At 48.0% G+C, this 26,154-nt stretch overlaps 3 protein-coding genes across 6 annotated transcripts in view; all 3 read right to left on the bottom strand.

The window, feature by feature from the left end:
* Nucleotides 1-2,473: 2,473 nt before the first annotated feature.
* Nucleotides 2,474-5,830, bottom strand: LOC139596094 (T-cell surface glycoprotein CD1b-3-like). Of its 3 annotated transcripts, none has more exons than XM_071440132.1 (6): nucleotides 5,697-5,830; nucleotides 4,223-4,480; nucleotides 3,350-3,634; nucleotides 2,976-3,260; nucleotides 2,757-2,853; nucleotides 2,474-2,630 (listed from the first exon to the last, which is right to left on the bottom strand). In XM_071440132.1, exons 1-6 carry the CDS (start codon nucleotides 5,767-5,769, stop codon nucleotides 2,585-2,587), a joined length of 1,044 nt encoding a protein of 347 aa, XP_071296233.1. In that variant the 5' UTR covers nucleotides 5,770-5,830; the 3' UTR covers nucleotides 2,474-2,584. The 3 variants fall into 3 exon arrangements, with proteins under 3 accessions (XP_071296233.1, XP_071296232.1, XP_071296234.1); XM_071440131.1 differs by having other exon boundaries at nucleotides 4,223-4,483; nucleotides 5,697-5,807; XM_071440133.1 differs by having other exon boundaries at nucleotides 4,223-4,399; nucleotides 5,697-5,780.
* A 3,194-nt stretch (nucleotides 5,831-9,024) lies between these two features.
* LOC139596096 (T-cell surface glycoprotein CD1b-3-like) lies at nucleotides 9,025-11,799 on the bottom strand. The gene is made up of 6 exons (XM_071440137.1): nucleotides 11,044-11,799; nucleotides 10,470-10,727; nucleotides 10,029-10,310; nucleotides 9,655-9,939; nucleotides 9,452-9,548; nucleotides 9,025-9,283 (listed from the first exon to the last, which is right to left on the bottom strand). Exons 1-6 carry the CDS (start codon nucleotides 11,120-11,122, stop codon nucleotides 9,223-9,225), a joined length of 1,062 nt encoding a protein of 353 aa, XP_071296238.1. The 5' UTR covers nucleotides 11,123-11,799; the 3' UTR covers nucleotides 9,025-9,222.
* A 2,909-nt stretch (nucleotides 11,800-14,708) lies between these two features.
* Nucleotides 14,709-26,154, bottom strand: part of MAJIN (membrane anchored junction protein) — a 38,226-nt gene continuing 26,780 nt past the window's right edge. For both annotated transcript variants that reach the window (XM_071440134.1, XM_071440135.1), the window contains exons 5-11: nucleotides 24,346-24,471; nucleotides 22,999-23,030; nucleotides 22,101-22,210; nucleotides 18,985-19,039; nucleotides 16,115-16,187; nucleotides 15,865-16,009; nucleotides 14,709-15,080 (exon numbers count right to left, since the gene is read on the bottom strand). In XM_071440134.1, the coding sequence (XP_071296235.1) occupies nucleotides 15,035-15,080; nucleotides 15,865-16,009; nucleotides 16,115-16,187; nucleotides 18,985-19,039; nucleotides 22,101-22,210; nucleotides 22,999-23,030; nucleotides 24,346-24,471 (587 nt within the window). In that variant the 3' untranslated portion in view covers nucleotides 14,709-15,034. The remainder of the gene's footprint in view (nucleotides 15,081-15,864; nucleotides 16,010-16,114; nucleotides 16,188-18,984; nucleotides 19,040-22,100; nucleotides 22,211-22,998; nucleotides 23,031-24,345; nucleotides 24,472-26,154) is intronic.

The following is a 26,154-nucleotide window of genomic DNA, read 5'->3' on the forward strand; positions in this document are numbered from 1 at the left end:
TCTGGAATGTATATGCAGTCCTGGGATCAGGAGGTTTTTAATGGCCAATGCATTTTCTGCAGATGTACAAAGTCTCATCTGACATATGTATACTCCACGTGGATCTTATTTCCCAGTAATTGGAGTGTAACTGATAGGCTGCTGTGCTTCTTGAAAAGTGTGTGCCTTGATTGGAAAGTATTGGAGTCTTCAATGTCTTTAAGGGGGAATAGAAAACTTGTATCTAGACAGAGATATCACCGTTGGGGAGTCTTAATTAGATATTAACAACTTAGGTGGGAAAGCATTTTCTGGGGATTAGTGACCATCTGGGAGAAACCAATGGCCTAAGAAACCCTGATCATTAGTGTATAGGCCTTGTACTTAAGGTCATCAGTAGGGCTGTAGGGTATGGCTGTATCAGAATTTAAATATCCGTTAAAAGGCACCTTCTGACCCCTGAGTAGTTTGTCCCTGATTTGCAGCCAGCTGCGAATAAACTGGTATTATCCAGAAGGTTTTGAAAGTATTCAGAGACCCTGTTTGAATGACGGATAAAAGGATCACAGATCAGGTAAGCTTTAATCTCTTCAGTTTATAATATCCATCAATTAATTTATTTTACAATAAAGGCTTTACCCTGGAGCTCATTAGAAGCAGTTTTGATGGTGTCAGTCCCCAAAGATGATAGTACCTTGGTGTCTCAGATTTCTGCCTGGCATATCCACTAGCAAGAAATGTTTCTCAAAAGAGGTGGGAATTGCAGGATAACCCACCCAAACAGGGAGATATTATTGCTTTGGTATGAAATTTTGGAAGTTTAAATTTTCAGCAGTTTTATACACGTTTTGTATTCATACATATAGGTATGTGCATACAGAAAGAGAGAAAGAGGGAAACAATGTCATGACAATGAGGTCCACAATGCTCTAATAATTCTGGACCAAATGGTTGGATTATTTCACCATGTCATGTCTCTCTGGCTCCCTAAGACAGGTGATGGAACATGCCTTTGGGTTTTTAAGCAGGCCCGACAATTGCAAACATCTTCCTGGCTTTTTGCCTTTATCTTGAAATCTGGAGCTGAGGCGAGAAACGCCTTGGGCTCATCCCCGGCTCTCCGGTGCCGGGGGTGACTGACGGCTGGATCCGGGGACATGCGGAATCGGCAGGAAGCCACAGCGAGCGCTTGGAAGCTCAGGGCCGGGGTTGAATGGGGCCGAGGGCAAGGACTGGGAGTGCGGGTTAGCCCCACCTCCCCGCCGCGCTTGTCCCACGCTCGCCCGGTGACCGGTGACGTAGGAGGAGCACGAATGGCATTGGCGAGCGGGCCGTGGCATAGCCAATGGAAGCGTGAGGCGGGGGGGGCAGAGGCGCCGGGGATCTACCGGGCACCAGGTGACGTCAGGTGTAGTCCGGGTCACCATTGGCAGCTCGCTCGGCAGCGGTCCGGCAGGGACCCTGCTGGCTCCCGGCAACTGAGCAGAGATGGTCCCCGAGCAGCCTGTGGTGAAGACCTTGGGGAAGCAGCTGTCCTGCAGCAGCCCATGAAGGTCCACACCTGCAGAGATCCACCTGCAGCGTTTGGAGGAGTCCAATGTCGTAGAAGGTGGGTGTGCCTGAGAGAGACTGTGACCCTATGGAGACACTGTGCTGGAGCAGGTTCCTGGCAGAACTTGTGACCCTGAGGGCAATCCACACTGGAGCAGCCCGTTCCTGAAGGAGTGACCCCATAGAAAGGACCCATGCTGGAGCAGTTTTTGAAGAACTGCAGCCCACAGAAAGGACCCATGCTGGAGACATTTGTGGAACACTGTCTCCTGTAAGTGGGACTCCACACTGGAGCAGGGTGAGGAGGAAGGAGCAATGGACAATACAAAATGAACTGATGACAATCACATCCTGCTGTGGGGTGTGTTGCTCAGAGTCTCCCAGAACCTCAGCATGGCTCTTTCATAGCTGTCAGGCATAGTGGAAGGGTGACAATCCTCCATCCTTCCAGCTTTTACAGAGACAGGAAGGAAGCATGGGGGCAGGAGTCAGAAGTGGAAGAGATCCTGATCTAAAGGGTGAGGTCAGCCCTGGAGATGGAGCAGCTCAGTGTACTAAAAATGTGTCAGGGATGTCAGGGGTGTTGGTTCCTCCCTTCCCTTGTCTCCCCAGTAAAGAGCTCATGTCTCTCCATCTCTCCCTGATTTGTGGCCTGCACCATCACACATCTCACTCAGCAACCCCACAGTGGTCTGGCCCTGGGTTGTGACTGCCCTGTCAGGAATAGACACTGGCCATGGAGAGATGTGGAAGGGACTGTCAGAGGACTGGCTTCTCCTGACATGCCAGATGCGGACCAACCAGAGTCCAGGAAAAGGAAGAGTCTCTGCTTGCAATAGTGAGTATCTCTAGTGCGCCGAGGAGTTTCCTGAGAAAAGCTCCTGAGGGGGGAAGAAGGGTGAGAGACACAGGAACCACATGTATCAGAAGAAGTTTTCAGCTGTTTAATGTGGTGGTTTTCCAGAACAAAATCATGTTGGTGCTGATGGGTCAGGGGTGGGACATGAAGTAAGAACAGAGAGCAAGAAGCTGTTGTTGTGTGGGTAGCAAGGCCTCAAATGATGAATTCCTGGGTCTCCCATGTAGCCTCGTTACCTTTCCTGCAAAGACTATATGTGAGCTGTGGTGACAGTCTCAGGGACTTCACCCCTACAGAGCTACTGCAACCCCTGAACCGACCTATATGGCCATAAATCTTACAGCAGGAGATGGGAGGGAGAGCTCACCTGCGCTTCCACCACCAAAAACCCCCAGCAAAGGCTGTGGCCACAAGAAGCAGCACTGCAATGGTGATGCTGATGGTTGGAGCTGCGCTGCGGTTTTCTGGGACAGGGAGAGAAGAGGGTGACTGTGTGAGGGTGGCAGCGCCAGTCAGGAGCTGCCCCTCACAGGGCTAGGGGCTACTATCTGCAGCCTGCACCCCATCTCCCACGGGTGGCACCTACCCCATGGGATGAGAAGGCTGCGGGTGCCCAGGCTGTGGTGGCGCACACGGCAGACATAGCTGTGCCCATCACGGGGAGCCACAGCCAGGACGCTGCGGAGCTGGTAGGTGAGGTCAGCGTTGGGCAGGATGGTGCTGGTGTTGAGCACCGGGCCCGGAGGCACCTCCTGGCCATCCCGCAGCCAGGCCACGCTGATGGGACGGGGATAGAAGCCAGTGACATGGCAAACAAGCAGCAGCTGGTCTAGGCTGGGGGTGCGGGCGAAGACCGTGGCCACAGGCAGCTCTGGGGAGTGAGAGCAAAGGGGTGGGGCACAGCTGGGCCCCAGTGTGGGGGCCTTTGGGCTGGCTGTTGCAGGGTCAGGGTGGTCTTACCTTGTCTCTCTAGAATTTCCTTCCCATACCTCTTCAGGGTGAGGAAGTTGCTCTGGCATACCCAGATAGAGAGAAGGTGCTCCAGGAGTATTCTGAGAGACTTCTGCCTGTTGAGGCTCTTGCTGACCAGCTCTGCCACCTGGGATGGCTGCCGGGCCTCCCAGCCCTGTTTATCTACCTCAAAAGCTACAAGGTCTCTGCCATCCCAGCCAACATTCAGGAAGCCCTGGCTCGTCGTATTCGGGTACAGCACACAGCCTGCACGGAACTGAACCACCAAGGGGTCTGTCAACGGCAAAGGCAATGGAGAGGTCCCATGAGTGGGTGGAACGTGGGTGGCATGAGGTGGGATGTGTCTGAAAGCACATTCAGGGATGCAGTGGAAAGCAGGGTGCAATGGGCAGCAGGGGATAAGGCCATGCTTCAGGAGACCCCAGACACCCTGCAAGCCCTCAGGCCCCTTGGAAGAATGGAGTGGATACTGGTGTGGAGTGCTTGCTTAAAAAGAATTCTGTCCCCCAAAGTATTTGCCCCCAGTTTTCTCTTTCATGATGTGTTTGTCACACATTTTTGCTTTTTCAATCCTTCAGCTCCAGTAAATTTGCTGTGTCAATCCTTCAGCTCCAGTAAATTTGGTGGCAGCTCCCTGACATACAGAAGGGCTCCTTGTGCTAGATGGCAGAAGCCCCAAGGGGTATTTTTGGTCTGCTTCCCTACCCACTCCTGCTAGTCATATTCCGCAGCAGCTGCAGTGTTTCAGCAGCTGTTGCACCCTGTGAGATTCCCCCAAATGCCATCCTGGTGGGGAGGAGGCCACAGCCAAAACCTGGGGAGAAGGACTAGGGATGTGGCAGGGCTTGTTTCTGTACTCACAGTGCTGTTTTGTCTGCTGAACTGTGTCATGCACAAATCGGATCATATTGCGCAGAGCGATTTTGTACTGGGACATCATCTTTTCCCCGTCATCTTCAGCTGCAGCCTGGCTGACCCAGGGCCAGTGGAAGTGGATGCTCCAGTTGGCTGGATCCAGTGTTAAGATGGCTATGTCCCCTACGAGTGCCACACATGACACCTCAGCAGAGCTGATGTTGGCAAAGAGGCTAGTCAGGAGGTACTGGATAACCTGTGGCTCTGCTAGAAGAGAGGATGGAGACAGGAAAGGGTGCAGGAAGGAGATGAGTGGAGGTGCTAAAGGCGAAACACAAAGTGGAGGCGCTGGAGGGGAAACAGGGGATTCAGACTAGATAATAAGAAAGAAATTATTTAAGTGAGGGGTAGTGAGACACTGGTACATGTTACCTAGACATATGGTGGATGTCCCATCCCTGGAAACATTCAAGGCCAGGTTGTTTGGGCAGGGAAGGTGTTCCTGTCCATGGCAGAGGGGTTGGACTAAATGGCCTTTAAAGGTCCTTTTCACCCCAAATCATTCTGCACTTCTATGATTCTATGCTCTTCATCCTGCTCAGGGTTGCTTTCCTGTCTAACTTCCTCTAACTTCACTGCTCTTTTTCCTTCTCTATTTTTCTTTCAGCAAAGCGGTTATCTCCTGCAGAGGATTTTAGGCATTTTGTCCCCTCCTTTCCATGCCTCCCTCCTGGCCACAGCTGCTGTATTATTGTGCAGAGCAGATGAAAGGGCACCTTGCTGCTTGTTTGGAGTGATGTTTCCCCCCAGGAGAAACACCTGTGCCAGGACCTGTATCTGCCAAAGATATGGACATGGTACAGAGGATATGGAGGATGGTTGACAGAAAAGGGCATTTTGTCCAGATTTGGGGGTCCCTGATAGGGCCAGGACACCAGCCAAGCCCAGAGATCAGTCCTGACTTTTTGTGTCTGATGCTGCCTGCCCCGGAAGCATAAGGTCTCACAGGGTTGTGGTAAAACTCTCTGTGTGACAGCAGTGCCCAAAAAACCCTCTGACAGGTGCAGCTCCCTAACAAATGAGAGGCTGCTGGAAGAGGCCCTCAGCACCATGTGGAGCTGAGATCTGCCTGGCACCCATGGCCCATGGGCTCCCTGCAGGGGGAGGACATCTTGCAGGGTAACTTCACACCCAAGGCCTGGCTGGGGACCACTGTTGTCTCTTCTGCTTGTGTGCCCAAGGCCTTGTGTTGGAGCTGGTGAGGCAGAAGTCCTGAGCTGGAGGCAGGAAGGGTGGGCAGACAAGGCTTGTTTGGATGGTGCACGATGGGAGGTGGCCCTCTGATGCTGGGAATCATCCACCCCCCCTCCCCGATATGGCACAGTAGCCTGGCCATGCCGCCCCTGAGCAGAACTTGTGGAGTTCTCTGACAGGGCGGGGGTGGTAAGAGTGGTTGAGGTGAGTCAGGGCTCCCACTTACCCTCTGGGTCTGCCCACATCCCAGGGAGGAGGATCGGGAGAAAGAGGAAGAGGAGGAGGTGAGGCTGCTGCATGGTGCACACGGCAAGGCTGAAGAAGCAGCAGCAGTGACTGTGGGAGGAGGAAGAACCTGTGGGAACCTAAGCTTCAACCCAGCCCAGCAGTCACTGCGGTGCGTCTCCACCAATTGGAGAATCAATGTGTCAAGGGAGGGGCCCAGAGGTCCCAAGCCGAAAGCTGGGGATGTGTGGGAGGGACAAAAGCTGAAATAAGGTCGTGAGCATGAAACGCCTTGACAGGCTGGGGCTGGGGAAAGCTCAGCCAGAAGGAGAAGGTGGGGAAAGAGAGACCCATGAAACAGCACTAGGAAAATAGATATTCAAGCATCCAAGCTGGGTTTTCCTGACTCCCCCTCCCCACCTATTGTCCTATCCCTGTTCTTGTGGGATGCATCAGCACCAATGGAGGTGACGATGGCTTTTGGATTTCAGACCTGACTGGAGAAAGATGGTTGCTGTCTTCTCAACCCCTTCACGGGGAGAAGGGATACCCTCTCCCTCTCCTGGCACCTCCAGCTCAGGCTGCTCCTGCGTCACTTGCCTAATTCTGGGGATGGGGCTCCCAGGGAGGAGGCAACAAGCTGTTCTACCTAGACCAAAGCTGTAGGACACTGCTGAGGAGCCCCTACTCTGCTCTAAACACCTGGGGGTGGGGCTAGCAACTCCCCTTTCCTTCCCACCAGTTTTGATGAGGAATCCAGTCCCCATCCTCAAGAGCCCCTTGTGCATGGGAACAGAAATGGTGGGAGCCATGCCCCTGCTCAGTCCCTCTTGGCAGCAGTGTCCAGTGCTGGAGGGATCATGGGGTGACCAGAGTCAGCCTCTCCTCACAATGTTTCCAATCGACTCCTCCTCTCAACTCCTCTCCTCAACATGCAGTTTCTCTTCCCCTCTTTTGGGTAGTGCCTGCACTGGGGGCAAAGGCAGAACCAAAAGCACAAGCAAGGGCAAGTTTGAGGGGTTCAGCTCAGTAGTGTCCAAACACTGAATACTTTTGTTTCCATGGAGCTGTCCCAGAGAGAAGTAGGGATGCTGTGGTGGTCTGGTAGGCCCAGAAATGACACCAACTTCCCCAGCAGCATGGCACAGGGGATGTCCAGCTATGCCACCACAAGGTCCACATCCCTCCCACTAGTCCTAGACCTAGAGGAGACTGTTTGGCTGTCAGGACGGCAAAGTGCAGCCATGGGGCAGCCAGGGAGGAAAGAGACAAGGGGGCTTTTGTCTCTGCAGTCCTGTGAGGTGATCATTTGTCCCCATGGCTTCCCCTGAGACGACTGCTGGTCACTTCTTGCTGAGCAGCTGAGAGGCCATTCACAGCCTTCTGTCCTGTGAGCTGCTGAGTTGCTCATAGGACAGGAGCAGGCACCTGGCTTGTGTGGGTGGTCACGATGTGTTCAGCCCCCACAGAAATTCCTTCCATGTCTCCCACTCTCCCAGTGCCCAGCGGATCTGCTTTAAAGTTCTGCTTTAGCACTTTCACTTCTCTATTGAATGTACTTCTCATGTTAGCAGTTTTTTCACTTCCTTTTTTGCTCACTTCTTCCTCCTTCATATTTTCACTTCTCTGGTCTGAAAATGACCCAAGAAGACAGGGGACTGTTGGTCCACACAGTCCGTTGGTCCTCAGAGTCCTCTCAAGGGACCATGGTCCTCAGAGTCACACCCAGGTTACCACTGGTCTCCACAGTTTCCTCAGGTGACATCAGTCCTTAAAGTCCTCTGAAGTGATTACTGGTCCTCACTTCCCCCCTGCCCTAGAGTACTATTGGACTTTGAGGTTCTCATGTGGCCACTGGTCCTCAAAGACCCCACAGGTGATATTGGTCCTTGCAATCTCCCCTGAGGTAAAGTCTGTAATCCCCCCAAGCTGGTCCTGGGGAAGTTGGAGTGGAGGGGACAGGGATGCAGTGCCTCTGGGTGCCATACTGGGCGTGTGGGTGAGCAGCAGCAACCACTGCACTGGGCTGTGATGTGGTGCCTTTAGAACCCTCTAAAAATGCCTGGATGGGGTGTGTCATTGTAAGGTCTCTTAGGGGATGTGAGCAAACACTTGCAGACACCCCTCTGGTACCAGCTGTTTGTGGGTGTGGAACTGTAGGGTCTCTTGGGAGGTCATTCACATGAACAGCTTTCCTCAACAGGTTTCCTCACTGGCTGCACCTGATCTCCAGGTCTGCCCGTTATCATGAGTGCTGCATGATGTTCCACTCTGCTTGGGACAGGAATTGCCCCATTTGCCCTGTGGGTGCCAAGGCCACAGGGAGGCATGCCCATACCTAAGTGTTTTATCTGCCTGTCCCAAGTCAGCAGGACGTGGGAGAGGCTTGGTGTCACTCCTCTTGCAGGGAGTTCCTTGAGCCATATGATGCCAGCAGGTGACACTGGCTGCTAGGGAAACACAGTACTTACCCCAGCATTGTGGTTTCCAGGTTCTGGCCAGGGGAGAACAAACACCATTGGATTTGTGATGGATATGGCCACGAGGCAGCCAGGTTTTCTGGCTTGCCATGGCTGCCAGACTTATCCTGGGAAACTGCAGGAAGTTGTCCAGTGAAACCAAAACTTTTGAAGCTACATGTTCAAGTTGATTGGGAGCATGAACTACATGCCTTCCTGTGTGTGTGTGAACTCTGCTATGTTTCATGGGACATGGGCTTCTTTTTTCTCCTTTATTGGGAGCCTTGGGGATACTTTACCCTCATGTGCACAGTTGTTTATTTCCATGCAATATCTGAGAACATGTTCATATACGCACAGGCACACATGTACTGTTTTTCCCCCATGCCTTGGTGCTTCCTGCAATTTAGTGCCAATAATTCAGTGGTGTTTCAGCTTGCATACATGGCTGATCAAAAACTCTCCAAGCCCATTCAACTGCTAAGGAAAGGCATATTATCTTAGTGAAAATATGAATGGTTTATTTTTGTTTCATACACATATGCAGCTCCCACACATTACATCAGAGTTTCAGTATTACTTAGCACTTTGTAAAGCCATTTCTGACCAGGTTCTGTTAGTCTGTGTGGAACAGTTCAGTCTTAGCACAAATATTTCTGGAATATGGCTAATAAAGGCAATTTTTAGGAAAAAAAGTACCAGAAAGTGACAGTAGAAGGGGACAGCTTTCCACCTTCTGACAAAAGTGTTACTGAAGCAGAACCAGGAGAATTTGCCATTGGATGCTGAGGTGCCCTACAGCATCAGTGTGTGGACTGGCCAGTGCCACAAGTGAAGAGACGATCATGTGTAACAAGGGAGGAAGTCACAGATGTGCACTTGCATCTGTTTAGAAAATTCAGGTGAGTCAAAAGCTCAGATTTCTCTCACCAGGTTTCTCTTGTTCATCTCTGAATCAAGTTAGTCTTGCAATTGGCAATGCCCAAAACTTAGGTGAAGTAGAAAAAGGTAGTTCTTGTTACTCTGTAGGCAATGGGAGGGAACGGGGACTGTTGGCTCTCTTCTGAGCTAAGCTTCTTTGCTCAGGATGGAGTTCCTGGACTCTGATTCCTCCATCTGCTGGTGCTTTCTGAAACAAGAGGGAAATGGCTGGATGCTCCATGGCAGAGACCTTGTGGGAGTGCAGACAGCATCTGCCAGGGTACAAGCAAGAGCTTTGTTACTCAGTGCAGAAATCCCCACGGCATTTCTTTCTTTCCTCTCTCACTGCCACTCCATGGGGCAGACAGGGACTGACCTTTGTCTCCACACCCAAAGCAGCGACATGGCAGCTACAGCCATGGCTGTAAGCAGCCCGGCCATGAGCCCTGTGATCAGCACCACTTCTGAGTTCCCTGGGAAACATAAGGAGAAGCTGCCATGAACTTTCTGGGGTTTGCTCCATCTTGTGGTGCAGGGTGGCTCAGGACCCCCATCTCATCCCCCACAGGTGGCACCTACCCCATGGGATGAGAAGGCTGCGGGTGCCCAGGCTGTGGTGGCGCACACGGCAGACATAGCTGTGCCCATCACGGGGAGCCACAGCCAGGACGCTGCGGAGCTGGTAGGTGAGGTCAGCGTTGGGCAGGATGGTGCTGGTGTTGAGCACCGGGCCCGGAGGCACCTCCTGGCCATCCCGCAGCCAGGCCACGCTGATGGGACGGGGATAGAAGCCAGTGACATGGCAAACAAGCAGCAGCTGGTCTAGGCTGGGGGTGCGGGCGAAGACCGTGGCCACAGGCAGCTCTGGGGAGTGAGAGCAAAGGGGTGGGGCACAGCTGGGCCCCAGTGTGGGGGCCTTTGGGCTGGCTGTTGCAGGGTCAGGGTGATCTCACCTTGTCTCTCCAGAGCTGCCCTCCCATAGTGCAGCAACACCTCCATGTCATTGACACAAGTATCATTGAAAAGAGTTTCCACCAGCTCACTCAAGGCGGTGTAGTTCTGGAGAAAGGACTGGACATACCGTGACAACTCGGTGTCCTGGGAGAGGGTCCAGGTGAAATTCTTTGTGTCGAAGCTGAGGAAATCCTGACCATTGTAACCCACATAGACAAAGGCCAGGGAGGTTCTGTTGGGGTACAGCATGCAGCCTGCTGTGCACTGAACAACAAAGGGGTCTGTCGGGGCAAAGAGGAGAGAGAGGTTGCGTGAGGGGCTGGGATTGCCTTCCTCCAGACATGGTCAGTGTCTCCTATACAGCACCAGCTCTATCAGATCCTTCCCCACCTCCCAGCTGCTTTTCAAGAAAGGGGATGCAGTGAAGACCGAGCACTCACAGGGGATGTCCTTTTGCATGGCCCCTTCATTGATTAGATGGTTGAACTGCTGCAAATAGATCTTAAGCAGGTTTTCAATGGTGTCCCAGTCGGCACGGGGAAGGGCTGGGCGCACCCAGGGCTGGCAGAAGCGGATGGACCATGTTTGTTTATCAAGAGAACCAAGTTCGATGTCTTCCAGCAGGCCCAGCCCCTCTATGTCCGCAAATGAGGTGTTTTGGAAGGTGGTAGTCTGGAGCAGCCGGACAGTGAAGGTCCCTGCATGAGACAAGAGTTGACAGGGAGGAGATGGGACTGGGAGAAGAGGGCTGAGGAAAGTGGAGGAACTGAGGGATGGGTCCTTGAAGTTGCAGGGATCCCTGGGTTCCCCATAAGCCCCTTACAGCATTTGCAGCCCCAGTTCCCATCTTCTGCACCCACCTGGGGTGGCTGCATCCCTGCTGGGGAAGAGGTGTGAAGCCAGGGGACAAGGAGGAGTGAGGAAGCAAGTGCCCAAGGTGGGTGTGAAGCAAGAAGCCTCTCCCCAATGGAGTCCCATGGAGGTAGATGTGTATGAGCCAGGGGTCTCACTTACCCTCCAGGTTTGCCCATGTCCCAGAGAGGAAGAAGAGGTAGAGGAGGAGGGAGAGAAGGCAGCAGCAAGGGGACTGCATGATTCCAGCAGTGAGGCCCAGAGTGTGCAGCAGTTGGTGCAGCAGCAGGAAGAATACTCTTGAGAGATGTGGCCTCAGATGTCTCCTCAGGCTGGCTCTGCCTGGGCAGCTCTGCTGGTGCTAATGGCCCTGGCAGCAATGGGGCTGGCACTGAGGTTTAGGGGAGGGCTCTGAGGTTCCCACTTGGAGTGAGCTGGGGCATCCTGAGTATGGCTGTGAGTGCTGGGAGAATTTGATTGTGAGCAAGGTTGTTCTATTACATGCAGAAGCAGTCCCTCATGGCTGCAGCAGCACCCTGACAATCAGGGTGATGTGGGTGAACTGAGTCCTCTGTTCTACCCCCCTTTCAGGTCAATGTGTCTCTTGGCCATGTGCTGCATCCATTGCCCTGATAGGAATATCCTTTACTTATGTCTGGCATATCTGGCCCTGCATAGAACAGACATTGCCACCTGCTCTGCACTGCCAGGTGGGTTCACAACAACATGGCTGTTTTTCTCACAGGGCAGGCAAGCCTTATTCTGACCCCAGGGCCTCATGCCTGAGCTCTCTTTGCCCCAAGGCTGTGCACTGGTCCCATGCCTCTTTGTCACCTCCTAACCATCCCACACCCAGGCCACTCTGATGGGCCACAGGTATATAAGCCAGTGATGTGGCAAACCTGCAGGAGAGCTGGGCCATGGAAATCTCTGAGGGATAAGAAAGTGAAGGAGAAAAGTTGATGGTAATATCCCTTGACCCCTCAGCACTGCTGGTCTCATCCTGGGGAAGGGACTTCCCAGAGTTGAGGCAATGAGCACTTCCAGCCTGGATCACAGCTGTGGGGTCAGGGATGCCTGAGGAGGCAGTTCTCCAGGAGCTCTTCTTGGGGTGCAAGAAGTGAAGGGAGTGGAGCAGCTATAGTGTCGTGGTCACCAAGGGGAGAGATAGGCTGCAGGGCCTGGAAAGGACTGTTTCCCACTGACAGTCATCAGACTCCCGGGGCAGTGGCAGTGACAGGATCTTCAAGCTGGGATGGGACCCCACCATCAAGCCCATTCCAGGGAGTTGCAGTGGATATGCAGCTTCCCCATTTCCACAGAGCTCTATCCAATGCCATGGGATCTGGGAGCTGCCTCTGTTTCCCTGCACCTCACAGTGTAGGGGAGCCTGAAGTCTGCCCTGAATGCCCCAACAGGGGAGGGTCTGAGGATCAGCTGCAGCCTGGCAACTCCTCTTTCCTTCCCACCAGCTTTGGTGAGGAATCCAGTCCCCCTCCCCAAGAGCCCCCTGTGCATGGGAACAAAAATGGTGGGAGCCATGCCCCTGCTCTGTCCAAATTGGCAGCAGTATCCAGTGCTAGAGGGACAATGGGATGACCAGAGCCAGCCTCTCCCCACGATCCCATATCCACTGCTCCTCCCTCACCTGCAGTTTCTCTCTCCCTTTCCTAGGGGTGCCCATGTTGAGGGTGAAGGCAGAGCTAAAGCCACAGCCAAGGGGAAGTCTGAGGTGGGGTGTCCTGATAACAACCAAACACAGCAGAGGTATCCATGTTGGTATGTGACCCTTCCAAGCACAACTGGGATCAGGTGTCACTGCTCCATGTCACCATTTTTGGTGTCTCCAGCTGGGGACATGGGGAAGGCCCATATGGGGATGCTGCAGGATGAGCTCCAGCACCCCATGACACTGAGTCAGATATGGGGACAAAAGGACACCAAACCCCTTCCCTTCCATGGAGCTGTCCCAGAGAGAACTAGAGATGCTGTGGTGGTCTGGTAAGCCCAGAAATGACACCAACTTCCCCAGCAGCATGATGCAGGGGATGTCCAGCTATGCCACCACAAGGTCCACATCCCTCCCACTAGTCCTAGACCTAGAGGAGACTGGCTGTCAGGACGGCAAAGTGCAGCCATGGGGCAGCCAGGGAGGGAAGAGACAAGGGGGCTTTTGTCTCTGCAGTCCTGTGAGGTGATCACTTGTCCCTATGGCTTCCCCTGAGACGACTGCTGGTCACTTCTTGCTGAGCAGCTGAGAGGCCATTCACAGCCTTCTGTCCTGTGCAGGTGCATGTGACAAAACTCAAATAACATGCAGCCCCCTGTACCCCAAGATGAGGTCCAGTGTACACAATCTTCTTATATCTACTCATATTTCATTTCTCCTTACTGGTGGAAATAATCACTAGATACAAAATTGTTAAATCCCACAGACTCGACAGAAACAAAGACAAACCCAAAACAGAGGGGTACTCCCCCCTTTCAAGATGGCATCTGCCACAGGCAACCATGTTTAGGGAGACAAAGGGAAAATGCAGTCAGCCTTCCTCCCTGCTTATCTCTCCAACAGCAAAGGTGGCTGGCACATTCCACAGGTGATACTTAGCAAACAGCTAGAAATCATGGAGAGACTTTGCCACACTGGGGCAGAGAACTGCAAGGCAAAGCCAGGCAAAGCAAAGCAGCTGGGCTGGGTGACGGTGCCTTTTTGCCTCGGCTGGGTAGTGCTGGCAAGCTCTGGGCAACTTAGACTGGAGCAGGGCCACTGTTCAGTATGGCACAGTGCTGCTGACAGGCACTCCTAGAATTTGCCTTGAGGCAGGCCAAGATGCAAGAGAGGAACAAAAGGGAGGTAGAAAAAGCAAAGCCCCAAAGATTCTGCCTTGAGCAAAGATAACAAGGCAAGAGGGGTCTGCCTGAGAGACCCCTGACTTTGAAAAGGGGTCTTTGCGCCTTTCATGTCAACTTCCATCCATGGCACTGGATCTTAAAGAGACAGTAATAAGTTTGGGCACAGATAGATATGGACTACAATAACATCTTGGGTTACCCAGGACACATGCTTATTTGAAGTGGGCCAATCTTCCTTCCTGCCCTTTCCCAGGCTCAGTTTTTCCTCAGACTTCTCTCCTCCTGCTCATTACAGCTGCAAGTCACGCTCGATGCCATTACCCACGTGCAGGGTACAGGTTCTGTGTACAGTGTAGGCTCTTGCTTTACCTGTGCTCCCACCTGGCTTCTCTGCAGACTGCAGTCCCTTCAGGGGTGGGAGGGGGTGGCCCTGGCTGGGAGGTGACCCTCCCATCCTGCTGCCCACTCCCACTCCCTCAGGGGGACAGGAGAGAGAGTTACAAAGGCATGAGAAAACACTCATGGGTCAAGACACAGATGGTTTAACAAGGGAAAGAAGCTTTCTCAGGAAACACTTCCTCATATCACACTGTGGCCAAGGATGGCAGGAAGCTCTGAAGACCACTGGGGCCAAGCCCTTGCCCAAGCAGAGTCACCTATAGCCCAGCTCAGGGGGTCGTTCAAGAATGATAGATAATTTAAAAAGCATAAGCATGGCAACAGAAAGCTGCCTGAGTGTGGCCTTGGTACGTCCGAAATCTTCAATTCCAACCTCAACCCTTTACATTTTGAATGCATAAGTAATTACCCAAAGTGTAGTGTAGTGGCAATATCTAATGCAAAATGTTTAATTTTGACCTTTTTAAAGCTGTGAAGCATAGTACTGATGTCCATCTAATACTAGAAACCTCTGCTGCTTCTTTGAGGGAAAGAGTATCTTCTACATGGGTAAGTCTGATTAAAATAACACACAGTTCCAAATTGATGCTTGTTTTATTAGAACACCACATAATGTGAAATTCACAATTTATGACACTTAAGCATCAAAATCTTAAAGTTTCTTGCTCTATTCCAAAACCTCTAAGATGTGAAAAAAACCCCAACATGTTGTTCTAACCCAACATCTTCAGAATGTTACTTTGAGAACATTAGCAAAGTAGAATTTAATTTAAAGCATTTAATAGCTGAGATAAGCAATGCTTGAAGAAAGGTTGACAATGCTTACAGAAGAAACCCAATATTGTGCAACCCAATATTCATACTACAGATCTACCTTTCCACAACAATTAGTACTTCCAGGTCAGTTTTTTCCACCAAAAAGATGTTGTAGTGGCGAAAAGATGATGCTGGGGAAAAAGTAACAACAAGAAGAGCACATTAGACTTAAAATACTTCTCTGAAAATATTGGGAAAAAAGCTGATTTCTGTGCAGAAGGACACAATGCTAGTACAAAACAATACAGAGGGAAACTGAAAAAAACCAGAGGAAATATTGAATAACTTGTGCACTAATGGTCTGGTCTCAGTCATTAAAGGAATGGCACACATTACAATTAACAAGGAGTTTTATTTTTGAAAAAAATAACAAAAAACAGCAGCTGCCAATATCCACCTGGTTCTGTGCAGTGATGGATGGCACTCACAGGATCCAGCCTCAGCAGCATGAGAGAACTCCTTTGGCCAGCCAGCAGGTGTCTGAACAGTGACACTGATTTCCATTTAAAATGGTGCCTTTGGGAAGGCAAAGTCCAGATTTGTTCAATGGCCAAATAAGGTCACATGCAGCTTCATGGGGCTGACTATCCATCCAGGAAGACCCTTTTAGGTGGCACTTCTCAGCTGAGAAAAGCCACTTTGTATAATGGCTGTGATGGAGATTCAGTCACCCTCTCTCATCAGGAGTTTTTCCCAAAGACAGCTCAGAAGAGGAACATTTAGTGGTAATGCTGCCCATTAGCATGAGATAAAATGACATCCCTTTTTTTTGCCTTGGGAGACTTTGGTTTAAACACAGAAAAATGTCTCTGTCCTTCAAAATTATGGAGAACAACCTGGCACTGCCAGAATCAGCCTTTAACACATCCTTGGACAGAGCCAGGCTGCCGCTGCTCATCAGTGTAGGATTAGTACCTTCTCCAGAACTGTGAGAGACCTCTTCCTTCTGACTTCATGCTTCCTTTCTTTCCTGTTTGGTCCACTTGCTGCAGCAGCTGCACTGCACCCTCGGCCTGACTGACTGCTCTTTTTTGTTCAAGGGCAAATTCCACAGGCCCCCCTGTAAGAAACAGCAGCAAGAACAAAACCACAACCTCGCTCTCTACACACTCCCTGTGTATCCAGGGAAATGAAACTCAGTGGAAACCCGGAATTACTTACTCACAGAAACTCAGTTGGTCACAGTCTTTAGTAAGGGATGCTGGGCTGAATTCAAGTTCATTTGCTTTGGAGGAATTCTAAAAGGAAAAGGAACCCAAGAACTGTTACATAATGCTAAATTATATAGTACAGAGATTTTTGTTAGCTTGCTTCCTAAAAGTATTAAAAAGCAAGGTCTAAGTCTTTGTTGTGTGGCTTCATTTGGGGATTTTTTTCTGTTATGATGAGGACTTTCTTCACCAAGGTTTTTTTACACCTCCTTCATCAGGACATAACATAAAGCTGTAATTTATTTAGAAGATTTTAGCATACCATATAGTGAACTAATAGTAGCTATGGAATAGGCAGAGATTTCAAAAAACATGAACAGAAGAGCTGTGGGAAACGACAGCCCCTGGACAGTGCAGGACCCTGGAAATTCATCCTTCTAGGACATAGTCCCAGGACAGAAGGGTCAAAAATGAAAAGTTCCAGAAGCAAGAGGTGGGCCAGGAATACCCATTAGGAAGGTGATCAACAACACAAAGTACGACACAAAACGAAATAAGCATATAGAAACACAGCAAAATCAGCAGGTAAGCTTCTAAAAGAGAGTAAACCCTAAAACAATGACAGGTCCTAATGGTGTTTCCCTTGCACTAATCTCAGAACCATTTCGGTTTGAAAAGCCTTTTAAGATTGAGTCCAGCTGCTAACCCGGCACTGCCAAGGCCATCACTAAACCATGTCCCCAAATGCCACATCTAAGCTCAGGTTAACACAAAATTCCAAGCCTCTGATGGCCTGAGATCTTTGCAATTTAGTCTGAGAGCATTAACTAAGTTAGGAAAATTCTCTGGAGTGACAGGCTGAGTCTCTTTCTTTATTTGACTCTTGCTGGTGCACTGTGTAAGTGAAAAGACATGCAGGTTTGACCACATTCATCCTGACCAGATGTCACCATCACAGGCCTGGGACACATTTGGATGACAGCTGAAAATGCAGTCTATTGAACAGTCATGTACCTGTGGAACTTCTTTGCTCCTTATTCCAAATCCAACATCCCTAAGTCGATAACACACATACTACATAGACAGATTTCCTTCCTGTTTAATGAAACCCTTCCCTTTTTGAGAAGCATTATGAAATACCAGGTGGATTTGAAACCAAAGCCACACACTGTTGATAAACTGAGAAAAAGCCTTGGAAGAACAACCAGAAAAACTCCAACAAAGTACAGGAGCTACTGACATGTTTTTATCCTAAACCTAATCTTTCTTCTCATCCTGAATTAAAAGAAAAAAAACCAAACAAAACCCAAATGGAAAGCATGTCACAGAAATATTTGGCTTTCATCTTCTAAAAATGCATGTTAGGACTTAATAAGAGGACTTCTGCCCATGATTTCACACAGTAATTGTGACACCTGATCTAGTGTTCATCAACAGAACAGCCTGTGTCCAGACAACCCTCTCAGTTTAACAGCGCCTTAACTAGTGCAATTTCGAGGACAAGTCATGATGTCACAAGCAGCTGTTCCAGAGAAGGTTCTTTTCACCTGAGTTGGTATTTACTGAGTTATTTTTATCACAGTTCCAGTTTACCTGGAAAGTGCTTATGAGATGCCCTCCCACATTAGTTAACACAAGAAGAACTTAGAGTAACGTCTGCCAACTGTCATTCTGTTTCTCAGAGTCCAAGCTGCTAACCTGGAGCTCCAGCATTCAAGGACTCTAATGTCTTGAAAACTGTATAAACAACAGAGGAATTCTGGAGACACTGATTATAGCAAAGTGGAGAACAAAAAAAGCATCTTTCAGAAAATTATCCTTATCTCACCAACAGTGTTTGGAGTACCTGAGGAAAGAAGCCAGAGAGGGCATGTGCAGAGACCTGTCACTTATACTGCAAAGATAAGGAGGGGGGGGGGGGGGGAAAAAGGGATACAAATTTACAGACAAATAAATCTGCTTTTTTTTAGGTAAGTTATTCTTTACTGAATGCTCCCAAGGAGTTATTAGGCAGTCTTCTTCCTATCCTGCAAATCCAACAAACCTGTCAAAAAACCCTGTTCTAAAATAATGTTTTGGGCTTCTTTTGTGAGAAACCCAAGAGAAATGTGTTTGCCTCCTTGGAAAAAACTCTCTTCCAAAAAGCTAGAGAGGGGGAAAAAGCCAGAAAGGTGATAGTGTAGTAGGGATTTGAATTAAATTTAGAATGGGTATCCAGAAAATATATGAAGTGCATTTGGGAGGATGTGCAACATCTAGGAGGACACAGGTGTTAGGGTGTGACTAAGAGCAGCTCTATCTGAGCAGGCTTGGAGCCTGTGGGCTAGAAGAAAAAGAATCTTCTCCCCCTAACAAGGTCTTTGGAGAACACAGAGCAACAGCCAATCCCTCTGGAACAATCCTGTCATGAATCTGCCTTCTGGTGACATAGTGAGAAAAGGCATGGCAATGTTTCAGGAACAGGGTGATGCCTGCACAGCCATCAGCAGAGAGAGGGACACTGGTGGGGAGTGGCACATGGTCACAGCAAAGCCAGTGACAAGATGCCAGCACTCACTGTTGGCCCTTTGTGGAGTTCTCCATAAAGGGGCATGTGAGATGACAGAGGACTGGAGTCCTGGAGAAAAGGCAGGGCATCCCTCAGGCTCACCTCTCAGAGGCTGAGCTTACCCCTGAGCTTGTAGCTTGACAATCAGAAAAGTTTGCGTAATCTCAAAAAAAATATAACTCATCCTTTTGCTAAGTCTCGTGAGGAGTCAAAAATGATGAGGGTGATGCAGGGAAAAAGGGGACAAATTACCTGCAGGCATTTTTATGCTTGCCACTGTAAGGGTCCAGGACTAAATAGGTGATGTTGTTTCTTTCTGAATATTCTGTAGCTTACCTTTTCAAATCCTTGCTCTGCTTTACTCATGTGGTGAACACAGTCAGCTCCAGTTCTAAAGAAAAGTAAGTAAAAACTGAGTTTACAAAAAAGGAAGCAGCCACTCCAAGTACTTCACTAGAAACCAGGACTTTAGTAGACTCTACTCAACAAGATATATACCCTTAATCTATATTTGTACTCATGTTTCAAAGTCTTCGTTAAAAATGAAAATATGCACTCATTCTGCTTTTCTACTGTTGGGAAGGATGAAAGTTTGACAAGAAAGTCTCACAGATATGTATGCTTGGCAGAAAGATTTTTAAATGTAGAGTCTGATGAAGGAATAGAGATGGAAGCAAGTTTTGATATAGAAGAAAAGAATTGCTGAGCCAGTCTTACTGGATAACCAAGAAGGCAAAAGGTATGTTAGTCAGAAGGGGTTCTTATGACTTAGAGCAAAGGATAAACCCACCTCAAACATGAAGATGTTTTTACCAAGCAGAAAGAGCGCAGGCAAACAAGTCAGCAAAGTAGAAAACAAGTCTTGCAAGTAGAAAAAAGGTCTCAGAATTTTCCACTGCACGAAAACTGAAAAACAACTTCTAGCTTAAACTGTAATGTACTAACTTTTAGTGATTGGAGAACAGTAACATGAATATGGTAATTATAGTAGTTATGATAGGCTATAGATAATAGTTAAGGTATAGATTGGTTCTACTGCATTAAGATGCTAAGCAAAGAAAAGTATATAATGCATTGTAATCAAAACTAAAGGGTCTCCAGGCCTGCCTGCAGCTGGAGCTGACAGCTGTAGGCACAGGCTCTGTTACCCACTACCCTGGACTGCTGTAACGTCTTGGATGGAATAAACTGCATTTTGGAGAGCCCCCTGGAGTCCCACGTCTCTCATTTACGCTCTTACATTCTACGATGACAAACAAGCAGTTAAAGAGAAAAAGCATTACATGAAAAGGGGGATGAGCAGATAGCTGAGAAAGCTTGTGAATCCTACAAGGTTACAAGGGCAGGTTGTAAAGAACCACAGAAAGATCTTGCAAGACTTGGTCATGGGGCATTAAAATGGCAGAGGAAACTCCATATGGGGAAGTATGAAGGGATGCATGTGCAGAAAAACCACCCTGGCTTCACTAGAGGTGATCAGAATCACTGGGAGTGCCACTTGGAGATTCTGATTTCTCAACACTCAGTAGCACTCCAAGAAAATCCAAATCCCCCGAGACAATTTAGGAGCAAGAGATTGTCCAGAAAGAAGAGAAGACAAAGAGCTGGTCTCATTGCAGCAGACACACTCCTTCCTGGGGCAGGGAAGATGCTCACTCTGAATGAGCTCTTCAGTCTAACAGTGTAACTGGAAAAAATGACAGAAGGCTTGAAGCTAGTGCTCACCAATTTGATTTTGAATTCAAGCATACACTTAAAAATTACGGATTGTTCTAATCATAACTGCTGTGGCAAGATTCAGGACCTAGAGAGAACTGCCAGACTGGATCATGAAATAGTCCTTTTTGACCTTGTATTTTATTAATCTACAACTTGTGTCTTTGGGTAAAAGAAATAAAATTCTGAATCCTGGGCTCATTCCTCCCTCATATTCAACAGTTGTACTGTGAGTAGAAACAGGCCAGGGGGATGGGGGTGGGATTAAAGGAGTACATTTGCATGAGCAGGAAAAGAACTGGCTTCAGACTTTGTTAATATCTCCACATGAAACACGCTTGGGAAATGGTTAGGATATAAGGCACCAAGGTAGATATAGTCTGTACATGGGAGGGGAAAGGTGTGCACTAATGGATCCAGGACTGTTTGCCACAAACTTGTGAGGATTCAGCATAGGTATAGATTTTCTTCTTTTAAAAAAATACACTCTAAGAAGAAAGAAGTCTGCCAGCCTGTAAGTAACACTGGATATCTGAGAGGTAGTCAAGAAGTAAGCAGAAGGTTCGCCAAGAGCCAGCCCTGTACCCTCACACAGAAGAGTGATTCAGCTGAGCTGAGTGATTCACCCTGAGCTGAACAGGCAGAGCTCTGCCAAACCACTGCCCTCAAGCAGTGATCCCTCCCCTCTGCTCAAGGCTGCTGAGGCCCCTCTGCCCCAGTATGGACTGGAAACCCCAGTACATAAGTGGGACTCACAGCAAAGGGCCACATGCAAACATGATGATGGGATTGGGGAATTTTTTTTCAAGTGGAGAAGCTTTAAGAGACGAGGCTGTTTAGCCTGGAGAAGGCTTGGATGGGATCTTACCAATGTACACCTGATGGGAGGAAATGAAGAACAGAGAGTCAGACTCTCCTCAACCCTCTTGTCTTCTGGTAGGACAAGAGGCAAATGGCACAGACTGCAAAATATGAAATTAAATTTGAACACAAGAAAAACCTTTTTGACTGGAATTGTGGTCATACACTGCAAGTGGCTATTCACAGCTGTGGTGGTTCCACCCTCAGAGTCTACTCAAGACCTGAAGGAACTTGCTTTGGGTGACCTTGCTTGAGCAGAAGGGGTCTGAACCTTGATATCAAAGGACCTGTCCAACCTCAACCATTCTGTAAAATCCAGACATAGAGATCTACTTGGAAATAACCATGAGAAGTTTAGCTACTGAAGAAATATGGTGAAGTTGTGTGAGAATACTCACACAATGCATGCAATTTCATGAGACTTTAAAGCACTTGGAAAAGAGCAAGTTCCAAGGCATCTTGTCATCAGCCTCAAGCCAAGAGGGCAGCATTTATCAGCTGGCTCAATGGAGCAGGCTGGGAGGCAGGTAGAAAACTGCTTCCAGTTCTTCCCTTGCTGTCCTAGACTCAGGTGTGCAAGCCAGTGCACTGCTCTGTCTGGCTGCTGAGCTATCACCTCACTGTGACTCAAAAGGTGATGTGAACACAGAGGAGTTAAACAGGCAGAGCTCTAGTCAATAGTATGGGAACTTGGAAAGTACGGGACCACTTTTTTCCCAATATGAGCAATGATGCTTAGATTCTGTTAACCATGCAAGAAAAGGAAGAAGGAAAATGGGGCAAAGGATTGCACAGAAATGAAGCATGAAGAAGGTACAAGAGACATTAAGAATATTAATATGTGTCCTGGGAGACTCTTCTGGAGTTCAACTTACCTGTCCATACAAGACTGTGGGCATGAGGTATCATCTCTGACTTCCACTCTTCTCCTCTTCACTGCTTCTTTCATTGCAGTACTTTCTGACATTTCATTTCTTTTCCTGACCTTCAAAGGATTGCAAGTTTGGTATTGGTAACAATTGATTTTGACTTTTCTATTTTAGAACAAAATTCCTAGTTGAAGTACATTCATAGTTTGCAAAAATTGTTCCTGCTTATACTCTGAAAACAAAACAAAAAGGATTCAAGACTAAAACAAGCACTGGGAGGTCAGCCAGAGAATTATGCTCAATAGTTTTAAATAAAGTATTTCTTTCTAGGACATCCTATTTTCTCCATTTTCAGAGGACTGCCAATGAATGTAAATAGCAGGAATGCAGAGACAGAAAAAATTCCTTAGGGGAATTTGGACACTTCCTTGGGGGAATTTGGATTTGAATTATTCTTCATTAATTCACTTCAGACACTTACCTATATTGAAAATAATCCTATCCTGAACTCTCATTACACAGAAACTTCTCAAATAAGCATAACTTTGCTGTTTATGACACAGTACCTAGGGAACTACTTAATTACTCAGAAATATCAACCTCGCAGATTCTTCCAGTGATGGAAACACTGGACAGCTCACTCAGTCAGGCTTGCAGAAAATCCATGGAACTGAAGGCAGCAGGCTCTTAGGTCCTGATACAGGACTGCTTTCCAAGCTCAACTGAACTGCCAGAAGAACGTCTCTCCCCTTGGTTCTATGTGAGAATTCGGTGCCACTTTACACTGCCTGACTAACTCCTAGTGGTAGGAGAACTCTAGCATTGCCTAAAGGCATAGATTCTGTTTCTCAAGAATACTTAGAACATAAATTAAAAACAAAATAAAACCAAATGCACAACTTACAAGCTCACCACTGCCCTTGTTTACTTCTTTACCTGCAACAGAGGTATAAAACTTGGTGAATATTTGGACTCAACTTTCTTTAACCAACTGAAAAGTATATTTTTGCACTGCAATTTCTCTTCCAGGAGCAAGATAAACTGCTGTGAAACAGTCTCGACCTGCATATGATACACTGAAATAGAAAACGTTCAAATACAGCTCTTTCTGAACCAGAATTCCTGGCTATGAACAACAGATATCACTGGGATGGGACAATTGCTTGTCTTAAAGAAGTCAAAGGTATCTTCAGAAGAGAAGGGCCTGAAAAACAGTTAGCATCTCGCTGTGCTTTGGGCACCAGATGGAAGATGCAAGGATATCTGGATCACAGCCTCTAGAGAATACTGGCCAGCTGTAGGATGTATGGGATTCACACATATTTCCCTGAAGAAAAATCCCCACCAAGAGAAATGTAAGACATCAAGTCTGAAAGTAACAGTGCCTTATACTGTTCCTAATTCTAGAATAGCAATGCTGTACAACTATCTGGATAAGGCAATTAAATACTGTAGCAGGTGTGCAGGGAAGTGAGTGAACTCTCCATGGTTAGAAGTCTTTACATCCAGACATGGTATGTTTGATAGGAAATGCAAATAGGCGAGACTAAGAAAGTTGGCCATCTTATAAAGATCCCATTATCTTCTAGGCAGTCATTAAAGAAAAACAGTAAGTTTTTCCAGACCCTGATAATCACAACAGGAAACAATATGAATACTCAGTTTTCACATCAGGGGAGTTTTAATGTAGAGTCCCACAGAGTCCTTAGCTGTTGCTTGAGGTTGTTCAGAGAATTCATAGAAAACCTGGAAATTGAGATGCTCTTGAGGTGAAAATGTTTGCTAATTGTATAAAAGATATTATTAACATGATTACTATCATTATTTTTTAAATAAAAATCCATTATTTCTTTAAGAACATAGCAACAAAGAGTGTGATTTTCTATGTCAACAAATGTAGTCATGCACAAGGAAGGAAAACATGTGTCCCATATACATTTATGTGCTGGCTCCAGCCCACTGACTGACATAAAAAAAGGAAGGTTGGGAGCCACTGGACATAGCTTCACAAAAATACCAGCTAAAGAGTCATCAGTGGTTGGAAGACAAAGGGGAATTCAGGGAATTTTAGACAAGCAATATGAGACAGTAAGGAACACACTCTTAAGCACTATTTCAAACTCATGGTACAGCATCCCACATGCAGTTTTGCTCTCTCTGATTCAGATATAGTGACAAAGGAAAAGAGAAAAGCAAGACATAGATCATAGATGTTTATAGAAATTACCCAAACATAATCACAGTGACTTACCACAAGATATATATCGCTGAAATGAATTCAATTCTAGATACAACGTACAAATGTAGGGATAAGGCATGAGATGGACATTCTCATGTTTGAATTTCATTTTTGATACTTGCTCCCATTTACTCAAATCTGAGAAGAATGGTAAGACTCAAAAACACAACATTAACATTTCAAAGGAACATGAGTCCTGAAAATGTCTTCTAAAGCTTCAGAAGTCACAGCACACTGTACATGTGCACAAGGGAGCTAATACAACCTGTTCTATGAACTTGTGAAACTGCACTAGTAACACACTACAGGAAACACTTATCCATTTTTATTTATCCACACTGCCCCATCAGTCACCTGTATTAATAGTGTTCTGTTCCCTTAACTCCTTAACTGTGCTTGCCTTCAGTACTAACACCCTCCTGAAAAAAACGTAGCCAGGCCCTTCCAAACCTATAAATAAAAAAAAACCCTTCAACAGTCTTCCTAATTAAAAAGGAATTATTTTAAAATTTTATTTAAAAATTAAAAAGTATTTGGATTCATAGAAGCAGCATGTCCTGGTTTGAAAAGGAAGTGAATTTTTCAGGATGCTGTGGTCAGACCAATAGGTGCTCAGATTTGAATATTGGCACCTGGTGTGGGCACTGAGGACATGGATATGCCTCTGAGAACACGGGGGTTAAAAGCAGAGAACTCCCAGGGGGAAGCTCTCTTGGGTTCCGGTCAGTGAAAGAGGTCAGAGTTGCCCTGTCTGGCTGCGGGCTGGGCTGAGGAGGGGAAGCCATGCGGCCGGGTGAGGTAGGCCGGGCCTTGGACAGAGAGGGGAGGTGAAGGCCCCTGCAGGATGGAAGGGTGGAGGAGCACTGAGAGGCATCGGGCAGCCACCCCCCACCCCAGGAGAGAGGGAGAGAGAGACAGCTGGTGCCTGTGCCACCTTGAAATTTGATAGCACGGCCAGCTGAGAAGTGGGGGGGGGGGGGGAGGGGTGGTGTGCGGCGAGAAGGTGCCCGGCAGGGCAGCTGTGGGAGTTCTGGACATGCAGAGCCTGAGATTTTTAACCCTTTTCTTGGGTGATGGAAACCTTACAAATGCTGATCCTCCTGGAGTTGAATGAGAAGAGAGACAGAGATGGGATAAGAGAAAATGGGCCAATGTGATGCAAGTTTGTGCAAGTGAAAGATGTCCAAGAGAAGTTGAGAAGAATCCTAGGTGGTGGGAGGAGATGATGGAGTGGCCTTTAGCTGGACTTTTCTTGTATAGCCATGGACAGAATCATTTTTCCTGTGACACAGAGACTGCATTTAGCAGGAGGCAATGGCTTGGAGCCAAGACAGTGCAGTGATGTTATATGAACAGAGACAACAGGTGAGGAGGGTGGTGGTGTCCTCCGTCTTCAGGGAAGAAAAAGATCTCTGTTCTCGAGACCCCTCGGCCCCAGGGGGTGAAATTTGGGGGGGACAGGTGTCCCAAAAGTGAGAGACTGTGCTTTTTTTGGAATTGGGCAAAGCATCCTTAAAAGGGGAAACCTAGAAGCAGCTCTGGTCCATGCGCAGTGGTGAGAGCACTGGGCATGGAAGGAAGATGTCATGATGGCAAATGATCTCCAGCCAGTGCCACGTGTGACATGGAAACACAAGAGGTCTCAACTGTGTTTTCAGGGGAAGCCTATGGTACAAGAGGCACTCCTCTCTCCTTGATGAACCGAGAATTGATTATCTAAAGGGTGGTGATGGACTGAGAGTTGGGGACCTGACGGGTGATAACTGAATTGAGAATCCAAGGTTTTGTACTACTGTGATGTATTGGAAATTTGGTGGCAGG

This window comes from Agelaius tricolor, unplaced genomic scaffold, assembly GCF_023055355.1.
Source record: "Agelaius tricolor isolate 1412-34295 unplaced genomic scaffold, bAgeTri1.0.p SCAF_14, whole genome shotgun sequence".
Taxonomy (NCBI): Eukaryota; Metazoa; Chordata; class Aves; order Passeriformes; family Icteridae; genus Agelaius; species Agelaius tricolor.

Coding starts and splice junctions, on each gene's coding strand:
- LOC139596094 (XM_071440131.1), bottom strand. CDS start 5,769: ATGCAGCAGCCTCACCTCCTCCTCTTCCTCTTTCTCCCGATCCTCCTC. Junction 3,635..4,222: donor TCAGCAGACAAAACAGCACT/GTGAGTACAGAA, acceptor TGCCGTTGACAG/ACCCCTTGGTGGTTCAGTTC. Junction 2,854..2,975: donor CAGCCTTCTCATCCCATGGG/GTAGGTGCCACC, acceptor TCCCTGTCCCAG/AAAACCGCAGCGCAGCTCCA.
- LOC139596096 (XM_071440137.1), bottom strand. CDS start 11,122: ATGCAGTCCCCTTGCTGCTGCCTTCTCTCCCTCCTCCTCTACCTCTTC. Junction 10,311..10,469: donor CATGCAAAAGGACATCCCCT/GTGAGTGCTCGG, acceptor TTGCCCCGACAG/ACCCCTTTGTTGTTCAGTGC. Junction 9,284..9,451: donor CTTTGGGTGTGGAGACAAAG/GTCAGTCCCTGT, acceptor CTCTTGTTTCAG/AAAGCACCAGCAGATGGAGG.